At 37.6% G+C, this 12480-nt stretch overlaps 1 protein-coding gene across 2 annotated transcripts in view; it reads right to left on the reverse strand.

The window, feature by feature from the left end:
* LOC128234661 (receptor-type tyrosine-protein phosphatase N2-like) overlaps positions 1-12480 on the reverse strand; it is a 150350-nt gene that overhangs the window by 105375 nt on the left and 32495 nt on the right. For both annotated transcript variants that reach the window (XM_052949047.1, XM_052949038.1), the window contains exons 2-5: positions 11104-11154; positions 3770-4558; positions 3212-3340; positions 969-1130 (exon numbers count right to left, since the gene is read on the reverse strand). In XM_052949047.1, coding sequence (XP_052805007.1) covers positions 969-1130; positions 3212-3340; positions 3770-4558; positions 11104-11154 — 1131 coding nt within the window. The remainder of the gene's footprint in view (positions 1-968; positions 1131-3211; positions 3341-3769; positions 4559-11103; positions 11155-12480) is intronic.

The raw sequence follows: 12480 nt of genomic DNA on the forward strand, positions 1-12480 counted from the left end.
ATTTTCTAAGTATCAAATAAGTCATGTTACAAACTTTACAATGTGTAACTATGTCCAATAAATACTCTTCTCTTGCAGAGATAGCGAAACCAATAACAAATGAGGTAAACAATACTTTTTGTAACGAATAATAAAAAAATGACATTCTGTAAGCAATCCTGCTTGGCTCGATATTCTCGAGGCTCGAAGTATTTTGGCCGGTCCTTAGAATATTGAGCCATCGAGTTTCAACTGTAAATGTATTTGTAACATTTGGGTCATAAAAGTGTATATGTTTTTATGATATAAAGAAATATATTTATATTTTTCACATTGTACATTATATGTTGACATACTGCAACATGTAATATTCATTATCTACACATAAGTCACTGGAATTCCAATAATGCCCTTTGACCAGTGGTAATATAAACAAGACCACTGGGGAAATAATGGGCATAACTCAGCAATTATGAAGTTGAAACTTATGGGTCTTGCCATACATGTCCATTTTACCTATGGCAACATGTGTACCAAGTTTTCTTTCAATATCTCAATTTGTCTTGGAGAAATGGCCAAGCACAACAACGCCAATAACAATGACTACAACACCAAGTCTATGACAATACCTCAACTTATTTTCTTGGACAAACACATGCTATAGCTGTTGGGACAATAACACCTAATTTTGGACAAACACATGCTATAACTGTTGGGACAATAACACCTAATCGCTTTATACAAGGGAGCAAAATTATCATTCCACAATATACAGATTCAGGGGAAGCAACTCAAGTACACCAAAAGTATTTTACAAGACCTTTTTTTCCCCCTTCCTAGACCAAAAATATGAACAGTTTGACCAAGATGTCAAATCGGATAATATATATTTACACATTAACCCATTTAAATCATTGGCACCAACTTTCTATTAAATTTTTGACAATAAATATTTCAAAAACAAGTTTTTAACGGAATAACAGCTATACCAAGCATCATATCAGTCTCCAAAGCCTTTTCCTTGACCGCCTCTGGAGCACCCAAACCCTGATCTGTCTCATCAGCAGAATTCAGGCGGGTCAACATCTGGGTGACATATGGCGTCAGGAAGTTTAACTCTTCATCTGGGAGATCTTCTGGATTTACCTCCCCTGTTATAATGAAAATCATGAGAAACTGGAAACTTTTGTTGTCCGAAACCCTTCCCTGGAACAGTCAAATTTGTCGAAATCTTTTGGGTCATATAGTTCCAAGCATCAAAATTTACAAGTATGGGCAAGTTGATTTCCTGGATGGAGGTTTCACTGTGCCTGTGAAAATTCCTTGTGTCAGGAATCTCGTCTAAAGTCTTCATGTTAGGATGAAACATTAGTATGGGCAAAATGAGTACTAAGGGCATGGGCACACTTTATCTATATGCGGAACTGGCATGTGCCGTTTTCCGTCAGTTTTGTCTGTAATCAAGAGAATTATCAGTGTATGCCATGGTACAGGTAAGAAAAACAACAGCTGTAGAACAAGCGGTTAATCCGTATCAAAATCAGTCAGAATACAACGTTGTGGTGAATTAATTCCAAGCCATCTTTCATTAGGATAAGACTTTTGCATTGCTTTAATTACTCAGATCAATATCTTGATATACTTTACTTTATCTCAACAGTAACGTGTATGCACATTCAATGTTGCAAAAAATAACCTTTTCAGAATGATTTTTTACAACACCTTACAAGTTAAAATTATCAGCACACAAATGAAAATGTTTCTTTTCATTAACCGGTGGTGATGGCTGAGTGCTTAGCAAATCAGACTCCTGATCTGAGGGTAGGGGTTTCATCCACACTCGGGGCTTTGTCGATTATAGTACTTTCTTTAACTTCGGTATGGTAAATGGTTTTTAATAGCATGTACAATAACAGATTAAAAAAAACAACATTCTTGTGTTCAAGGCTATCAAGCCCTATGGAGCATAAGTAACATGTTCATCATTGCCTCATAAAATATTTCTTCCTAAATTATGGACGTAGAATAGATATCATGTTTGAATTTTCAAACGCAAAATTGCTTTACATTTCTTATGTTTCTGCTACCATAGCAACAAGCTTGGGGTTTATATTTCATTTTGAATTGTTTTAATGACCTTACAATAACAATAACAAGCAAGAAATAGAATGTGTGTTGATGGCATACATTTTGGACAACAAGCAAGAAATAGAATGTGTGTTGATGGCATACATTTTGGACAACAAGCAAGAAATAGAATGTGTGTTGATGGCGCAAGAAATAGAATGTGTGTTGATGGCATACATTTTGGACAACAAGCAAGAAATAGAATGTGTGTTGATGGCATACATTTTGGACAACAAGCAAGAAATAGAATGTGTGTTGATGGCATACATTTTGGACAGAGCGTGAAACAATATGAAACCACAACTTTGTTGTTGATAATATGTTAGCCTGAGCTACAGATAACTGTCATAATTGTCGAAAATAGGCTTTAAAATGTCCCTAATATAAGGGAGTACCCTTACAATGATCAATTTACAAATGTTTCACCAACAATCGTTTCCACCAAATTAATGATACTGCTGAACCAGTCTAGTATCACTTCAACTCCTACACAGTGATTTCCCTTGGCGAGTATGGTGTGTTATAATACAAGGGGAAGGAAGCGCTTTCGGGTGTTTTTAATCAATAAGAGTTCTGCGTTTAGGATCAAGCCTATCATGTACATAAAATACACATATGTTTACACCTTGTTGTGCCAGCAGGCTTTAACAAACACCATGACACTTCGTTGAATGAAACCAAGTAGTTCCTTTCACTTAACATAATTACATATGGCCATGCGATATATTTTTTAAGAAAAACTTTATCTGTAGCTCTGGTTAACAGCTAGCAGTACACAGGGATAACATGATGGGCCCATAAATAATGCATGTTGAACAAGAGAATAGCATGTAAATGTCAATGTTCAATGGTTAAGGGGCATAGCTCAACAATAATTAAAACCAGAGTTATGGGCCTTGCTGCACCTGTCTTGACAGCCATTAATAATATGTGCATTAAATTTCATGTGAATGGTCTAAACAATTTTTTATTATGGCTAAGGTTAACATTTTTGTATGACAATGGCGACGCTGACAACACCAAATGCTTCAACAATTACGCTTTTATTTTTAGAAGCAGACAAGCTAAAAACTGTTGTAAATATTTATTTGCCCCTCTCTCTTACCACGTATAAGTTTGTCAAGGGTATTAGCCATTTCCGGTGGTAACGAGATATCCTCAAGACGATTCTGTTCCTGATCATTTTCAACCTCATCTACTAACAATGCTTCGATATTGTCAACATAGGCTGCTTCTAAATTGTACAAAATAAAGCATATTCTGAAGTATACAAAATATAATCTAATTCTTAAGTGTACTAATTAAAGTTTGCTTCTACAGTTTACACAGCAAAGTCTGCATGTAGATGTATAGTCTGCTTCCAAAATAAAGCCTGGTTCTAAAGTGTACATAATAAAGCCTGGTTTGAAAGAGTACAACAGAAGGTCTGAAATGTAAACCTTCATGTAAATGTACAAAATAAATCCTACTTTTAAAGTGTAATAAATAAAGCCTGCAACATAAAGGCAGCTTTTGATGTGTACAAAAAAGTCTGCTTCTAAAGTGTACAAAAACGTCTGTTTCTGAATTGTAGAAAATAAAGCCTGCAAACAGATTTGAGCTTGATTAATATCTGCACATTAAAGTCTAAATATTGTTTAAACTAAATGTGATAATATCATACCTGATTGTTTTTGTTTGTGGATATCATCATCATTTGTCCAAGCATAGCCTGGCATCATTTCTGGTTCCCTGATTTCATAGTTTGGCTCTGCATAATTTTTAGCGTAAACATAGCTATCCACTGGCTTGAAGCCTCCATACTCCAAGTTGAAGAGTTCGGAAAGTTTTGATTTGTACGGATCTCTTTGTCGCGTTGTTTCCAAATACTGTTGCACGAGTTTCAGGTCTTCGTAAGGAATCCCCGTATTTTCCCAGTATGTCAAGCCGGGGTCAAGACTTGGTGCAGTTTGCGTGTAGCTGTCTGGGTATGTATCGTCGGGTGGATAGTTCATATATGATGTAAAAGGGTCAACATTATAACTGTTTTCATCCCAAAATCTTTTATGAATTTTCTCATTTTTATCGAAATATTTGTGTACCTTAACAATTTCGTCACGCTTTTCAGAATTTCCTATCAAAGGAACCTGTTCCAATTCATAGACTGGTTCTAAATTCTCAAGCCTGTTCTGTGCATTATACAGTTGATCAAGTGCGCTAGTAATTTCATTAATCGTTGGATCAGTGATGTCGAATATCAATGGGTAGCATACCTTTTTACTAAAGGGCTCCAGTGTGGATAAAGATACAATAACGTTCTGTACAATACACTGTGTATACCCATCCCGCCAAGTTAATCCCTTGGCGACAAGTTTGCCGATTTCTTCTTGCAATTTTGTTAAGTCATGGGTGTTAAGAGTAAAGGCGAAACTGGCTGGAACTTCATCGCCACCACAGGTTCCGAACAGTAGATCTGAAACAAGTAGATCAATTATTAAAAACTCGAATCTGTAAAAACTGCAGATTGGCTGAATGTTGTGAGTTATCTAGTGGTTATGATGTCAAGGATTCGGGGAAAAGGGTTGCCCGATACTTCTAAATAGATAATGTTGAAAAGAAGGAAGGGGAGCAACCTATAAACGAGGATGAATAAATCTCAATGCATTGTCTCCCTTGTAATGCTGATGTTTCCCAGAATTTTCCAAAATGATTTCCTGAATTTACTGTCTTGATTCATCTCTCTGTTGACTGCCACCCTTTTTCAATAGAAGAGGATGCCAAATACACTTAAGGTAGACCTACACCTACAGGTTATAGCTGCAGTTAAGTTTTAAAAGTTGTTCATGGTTGTTACAATTGCACCTATAGGCTAGATGAATCTCATTTTCATTGTGCTATCATATAAGTCATTTGAAACTTGTACAATATCCTCATACCTGGTTGAAGTTAAATAAAGCGCACAAAAGTAGCCTTCACGTTGGCTACCTGCACAAGTATTAGCTTCCAACCTCTTTAATATCAAGGGAGATCTAACTACATATAGTATTAAATGCGCGGCAACAGACTTGTGAGAATACGAGGGTTGTCCCGAAAGTTTTGAGACTGTATCTATATTTCAAAACGTTTTTAATATAAATCGACAAACAATAAAGAGCTGTGTATATAAACTATTCACCGGTTTCCTTTTAAAAAATAAAATTATATAATCTCATAATGAGGAAGGAAATGGTTGTCAAGACAACCTATCTAGCGCTTCATGGAGCACTGTGAAATTGACGTTTTCTGAAAATTGTTCACAATTCATATATCCTACTTAATCTGAACAATACAATAGACGCCAAAACGTCATGTCAATACATATGATGACAAAATGACGTTAGCTGCATCACTATGGAAATTATTAAAGCCTCCTAACTATAGACATGTTTGTAACGATCAATGTAAGTAGAGAGGTATTTCGAAGATGTTGGAAAAAATGTTGACGTCACGCACGGAGCAGCGCGCTATGATCAAACACTGTGTTTGCAGCGGGATGACTCCTACAATTACTTATATGTTTCTAACACAGGATAAATCAAAGTCAACATGTTCAAGGGCTTTTGTATTTGGCTGGCATGTACGTTTAAGTGATGGGCATGGAAAGGGGAACGGCAGACCGTCAGTCGTGAGTGAAAGTGACGTAAATTCAGTGCGGGACAGGTTACAAGAAAACCGGTGACTGAATTGGCGACTCCATTAAACAAGAGCTGTCACAGTAACAGCGTGCTCGCCTATTCCGCCGCTATTCGGTGTATGGATTGAAATGTTTTGGCGAAACATGAATGGATCACTGTTAGATTAGATTTCAATTCAATACCTGATGTGCTGAGATATTTACATAAATTTAATTGTAAAATATTTGAGGTGGTACGCAAACTTTAATGTTAATTCTAAGTCGAAAAAGGGGTATAATTCTGTCAAAATGCTCAATACGGTGACCTCCTCCTGTGTACAGGCTGGGGGCATGATGGTGAAGAAGTGTGCAAAGTTTCAAAGCCATATGTCTATAGACTTTGAAAATATTTCAGGTGGTACGCAAACTTTAACGTAAATTCTAAGACATAAAAGGGGCTTTATTTTGTCAAATTGCTTGATAGAGTTACCTCCTCCTGTGTACAGGTTGGGGGCATGATGGTGAACAAGTGTGCAAAGTTTCAAAACCAGATGTCAATGGACTTTGAAAATATTTAAGGTCGTACAAAACTCTTTCAAAAACTTTAACATAAGTGGTTACGCCGACGCCGACGCTCGGGCGACTAGGATAGCTCTCCTTGTTCTTCAAATAGTCGAGCTAAAAAGGACAGTTGTTCATGATATCATAAAAGAGTGGTAGGGACAGATATTCAAGCAACGTGTTGAACGCCACCGTGTGTACGTGCAGAAGGAGCATATTTTTAAAAAAAATGTAAATGACCCGACACAATGAGACAACAAAATGCTCCATGGCTTGTAACCAGTACTTTTTGTAATGTTTGTTGTATACATTCACTTCGTAGTATATTGTTGTAACTTTCAGGATTTGTTTATTTTAGATACAATTGTCAGCTGTTAACATTTTACATGCATCCTATGAGTTGTATGTTTTTTATGAATGCAGTCTCAAAACTTTCTGGACAACCCTCATACATGCTAAACAAACCATCTGACTCATACAATTTTGTTCACAAGGATGGGTCATGTTTAAATCATCATCAAACTTAGCATTTTATGATGCTTATTTGCTTGTCTGTGTTTCGAGAAAGAAATTGAAGTTTTATCATAGCCTTAGAGTTGTCATTATAGAGCAATCACTTTGACCTTGGCCCTAACCTATCAAGGTAACAATTATAATGAAGCTTTGTACACACGCATGTATAGCAAGGTTCATAACTCTGGCTTTATCAATTGGCAAGTTATGTCCCTTTGCTTAACTGAGAAACGTCAGATGAGTGAATGTTCACTTTGTGGCACCTTTGTTTTTAACGCAAACACTAACTGTGTGCCACCATCATGAAAACACCAATTTTCATAGGCATTTGGGAAAAAAAGTATACTTTTAAGCATTGGGAATTGGGCTGAAAATTGTTCAGAAGAAAACACTGTCCATATCAAAATGATTCAAAGTGTTTTTGAGAATATTTCTATGCTTAATGTTGCTTTATTTAATCAGAAATTAAACACTTTTAAAATGCAAAAATGAAGAACTAAAGGCCTGTCTATAATTTATGATAAATCATGTAAAATATTTTGTAAAACAGACATATAAAAGCTCATACTTACAGGTAGAACAAGGCAAGTTTTTAAATGGACACCTGTCTTGAGGAAGGGAAGATTGATTTCAATTGGTGGTTTCCCTAGCGATTTCTTGGAAATATAGTTTTTGGCAACCCCTGTTAAGGCCTCTTAGATTTGCCGGAAAAAAGTTTCAACTGGCATATGCCCCCATACCGACCTAACTGAATGAGATTGGTCTAGCAACACTCTTGGTGATATATTTCCCATCTTAGTTTACATCATAATGGATCAGTAGCACAGTACACAGAAAGAACCTTGTTTCAGTCTTTAAATCATCTAAACTTTGATATCAAGGATAGCTCTAATAATTCCATTCCCACACCAGAAATTACGATGACAACCCCAATGCTATGACAATTACTCAATGTCAGACTCTTTCTTCCAAACCTGGGACAGAAAAATGTACTTTTTTATGTTGACTTGCTTTGAAACAGGGCTATTGAAGAATAAAAATTGTACTGTGAAATCATTAATGTTCGTCGGACATTAATGTTCGTGGTTTTCGTGGGTAGGGTGATCCACGAATAAAAGATCCCACGAAATATAGACACTTTATTCATTTTTTCAATTGCCATGTTATATACATACTCTCAGGGCTTCTAAAAACTGGCAATTTGCCGGTCTGGACCGATTTTGACCAAGCCAGACCGATTTCAGTTTCAAAAAGTGTAAAAAATAACAGTCCGAAATTTTCTCATTTTTTTTATAATTTCGGTCCAAAACGACTAGGCTAGTAAAAGTTGCAGAAATTGTAATACACAAATATTCATGGGTCATTCACACATTCAAAACTACCCCAAATAGGTCATAAAAGTGTCTTAGTTACCATGTGACTAATGCGACCAGCTGCTTTTTCCGCTACACTGATCACTCTATAGCCTATCTGTTAATTAGCAGACGCTTGCAATCGGTCAAATCACGTGTATTGGTAGGTTGCAGAAGACACAATTAAACAAACTATGTGTTAATTGTGTGCTTGCAGCTATCCTGATTAAGTGTTAAAATCGGTCCATATTTTCACATGGCAATATGAATATGCTATGTCGTCGATCATTACATGATATATCCGTTTGTTGATTACCAAACTGCTAAATTTTAATTGTTCTTTTAAATTGCATATGTCATTGTTAATCCGAACCTAGTCATATTTAGGATATCAACAGCGACGTGCTTGATTAACAACATAGTCTGGAAGCTGAGTGCGCCGCTTACATCATTTTAATTTGCAGTAATGAAAAAATCGTTGTCGATATCACACTTAAAGTTTGAAGCCCCGATTATAAACCTAGATATATATTATTATTCAAGAGTATCAGTTGAATGTTGACCCACTATAGATGCATTAAGCAAATAAGTCATAATACTGTTTCACTTTTTGTCGTCTGACCGCTTCCCGACAGCCACAGATTATTTACGATCGCAGTCGTTCTTATTAGAAACGCCGCAGAACTTGACAATCTCATTTGAATTAAGCTTGTATCAATGACTATCTGAATCGGCTATCCGGCTCTAGAACCCTCTTAGGAATTGCGACATCACGAAAAAATATTGACAAAGAACACGTCGCGAAAATGTGTGACATTTCTATGTAATCGGACTTTTGAACTGGTCTTTCTGTTCTATCCGGGGGGGGGGGGGGGGGGGGGGGAGACTGATTTTCACCAAATTTTAGAAGCCCTGCATACTCTCATATATTCTTAACAAAGGTCGCAGTATACAGCGGTATAAAATGTAAAAACCGAACTTACTTTTTAACTTACTATTATTGTTTTGTTACTACATTGCATCTGCCTTTTACAATTAATAAACAAAATCAATTCACTGTGTTATTTTTATAAACCAAATGGCATTCAGTGGCTTCGCCTTTCTATATCTTTGATCAGGGTCCTTAATTTCCAATCAAATCACTAATGGACATGGGTATAATTTTATGCACTAATTGGCATGTGGTACCACTATAGCTAGTGTCATAAACCATGTGACACAGAAGACATAAATCACGTGTCCAGCATGTGGAAATTATGAAGCTGATCGTCGTTTCGGATTTTTTTTTTCAAAAATGAAAAACCACAAATTGAAGTACCCATGAAAAAATTATAATTTACGGAAAACCAACAAATTTCATGCCAACGAATATAAATGATTTCACACTATGCTCCACAATGTTACCAAAAAAGAAAGGAAAGCACATTTTAATAGAAACCATAGGCACACCATAGAATGTGCATTAGCATAAGGACATTATTCAATAAGGTATTTGAGACAGAAAAAGAAGACTTTGACCTCTGTTTGTCAGAGGTGGTCAAAGTATTCCATAAAACAACCATGTGCTATTCTTCATTCACAAAATATAATGTCATTATTGGTCAGTTCAAAGATTGAATGACATTTTACAATGGTCATGTAAACTGGGACAAGGGGTGTGGATGGACAAAACAGCAACTGAATGCGAACCCATGTGGCAATATGGACAGGGGGTGGGTGGACAAAGCAGCAACTGAATGCTAACCCATCTGGCAATATGGACGGAGGATGAGTGGACAAAACAGCAACTGAATGCTAACCCATCTGGCAATATAGACAGGGGGATGAGTGGACAAAACAGCAACTGAATGCTAACCCATCTGGCAATATGGATGGAGGATGAGTGGACAAAACAGCAACTGAATGCTAACCCATCTTGCAATATGAACAGGGGGATGAGTGGACAAAACAGCAACTGAATGCTAACCCATATGGCAATATGGACAGGGGGGTGAGTGGACAAAACAGCAACTGAATGCTAACCCATCTGGCAATATGGACGGAGGATGAGTGGACAAAACAGCAACTGAATGCTAACCCATCTGGCAATATGGACAGGGGGATGAGTGGACAAAACAGCAACTGAATGCTAACCTATCTGGCAATATGGACAGGGGGGTGAGTGGACAAAACAGCAACTGAATGCTAACCCATATGGCAATATGGACAGGGGGATGAGTGGACAAAACAGCAACTGAATGCTAACCCATCTAGCAGTATGGACAGGGGGATGAGTGGACAAAACAGCAACTGAGTGCTAACCCATATTGCAAAATGGACAGGGGGATGAGTGGACAAAACAGCAACTGAATGCTAACCCATATGGCAATATGGACAGGGGGGTGAGTGGACAAAACAGCAACTGAATGCTAACCCATCTGGCAATATGGACAGGGGGTTGGTGGACAAAACCGCAACTGAATGCTAACCCATCTGGCAATATGGACAGGGGGTTGGTGGACAAAACAGCAACTGAATGCTAACCCATCTGGCAATATGGACAGGGGGTTGGTGGACAAAACAGAAACTGAATGCTAACACATATGGCAATATGGACAGGGGGATGAGTGGACAAAACAGCAACTGAATGCTATCCCATATGGCAATATGGACAGGGGGATGAGTGGACAAAACAGCAACTGAATGCTTACCCATATGGCAAAATGGACAGGGGTGGGTGGACAAAACAGCAACTGAATGCTAACCCGTATGGCAATATGGAATGGGGTTGGATGGACAAAACAGCAACTGGATGCTAACCCATACGGCAATATGGAATGGGGTTGGATGGACAAAACTGCAACTGGATGCTAACCCATATGGCAAAATAGAGGGGGGGGATGGACAAAACAGCAACTGAATGCTAACCCATATGGCAATATTGAAGTAAAATATACAAACCATCAATGCAGGGAGTGCCCGTTTCACATATAGCGTTGGAAAACAGACATCCTGAAAATAGAAAATAGGTCGGCATAATCATAGAGTCTTAGTTAAAATAATATCAGATCTCTTCTCCTGCTGCAAAATAAATGTAGGTTTACATAAATAAAACAGCAAATAACTTGGGCTTTACAACAGTTTTATTATGACCTTTTGGTATGAAAATGTCCATAAAATCATTTTAGTTGCTTTAGTAGGTGTTTTCTGTTGGACATAATTTCTATAAAAACCTAAGTAGAAAGAAATGAAAGTAAACAAAACAATTTAAACTAGATTTCAAGGACAAATGATTCTTAGAAAACCAATAAAGACTATTGCTTTTTTATATTACTTACGCAATGTCATTTTACCAGCAATTTGTCAAGACATCTACTTTCTGATACTATTTTTGGAATCCTTTATGCATGTATGTATTCTTATCAATAAGGCCACAATTAAGAAGTTTTTTATTTGAGGTTACCCTTTGCAGTGGGTAGGTAGGAAGCAGTAACCCTTCCCATAATTTTGCTGTGAGTAGGAAGGAAGCAGTAACCCTTCCCATAATTTTGCTGTGAGTAGAAAGGAAGCGGTTACCCTTCCCATAATTTGGCTGTGAGTAGGAAGGAAGCCGTAACCCTTCCCATAATTTTGCTGTGAGAGGGAAGGAAGCGGCAACCCTTTTCATAATTTTGCTGTGAGTAGGAAGGAAGCGGTAACCCTTCCCATAATTTTGCTGTGAGAAAGAAGGAAGCAGTAACCCTTCCCATAATTTTGCTGTGAGAAAGAAGGAAGCAGTAACCCTTCCCATAATTTTGCTGTGAGAAGGAAGGAAGCGATAACCTTTCCCATAATTTTGCTGTGAGTAGGAAGGAAGCCGTAACCCTTCCCAGAATTTTGCTGTGAGAAAGAAGGAAGCAGTTACCCTTCCCATAATTTTGCTGTGAGTAGGAAGGAAGCCGTAACCCTTCCCAGAATTTTGCTGTGAGAAGGAAGGAAGCAGTAACCCTTTCCATAATTTTGCTGTGAGTAGGAAGGAAGCCGTAACCCTTCCCAAAATTTTGCTGTGAGAAGAAAGGAAGCGATAACCCTTTCCATAATTTTTCTGAGAAGAAAAGAAGCGGTAACCCTTCCCACAATTTGCTGCGAGTAGGAAGGAAGCGGTAATCCTTCCCATAATTTTGCTGTGAGTAGGAAGGAAGCGGTAACCCTTCACACAATTTTGCTGTGAGTAGGAAGGAAGCGGTAACCCTTCACACAATTTTGCTGTGAGTAGGAAGGAAGCCGTAACCCTTCCCATAATTTTGCTGTGAGAAGGTAGGAAGCGGTAACCCTTCCCATAATTTTGCTGTGAGAAGG

Source organism: Mya arenaria, chromosome 1 (genome assembly GCF_026914265.1).
Source record: "Mya arenaria isolate MELC-2E11 chromosome 1, ASM2691426v1".
Taxonomy (NCBI): domain Eukaryota; kingdom Metazoa; phylum Mollusca; class Bivalvia; order Myida; family Myidae; genus Mya; species Mya arenaria.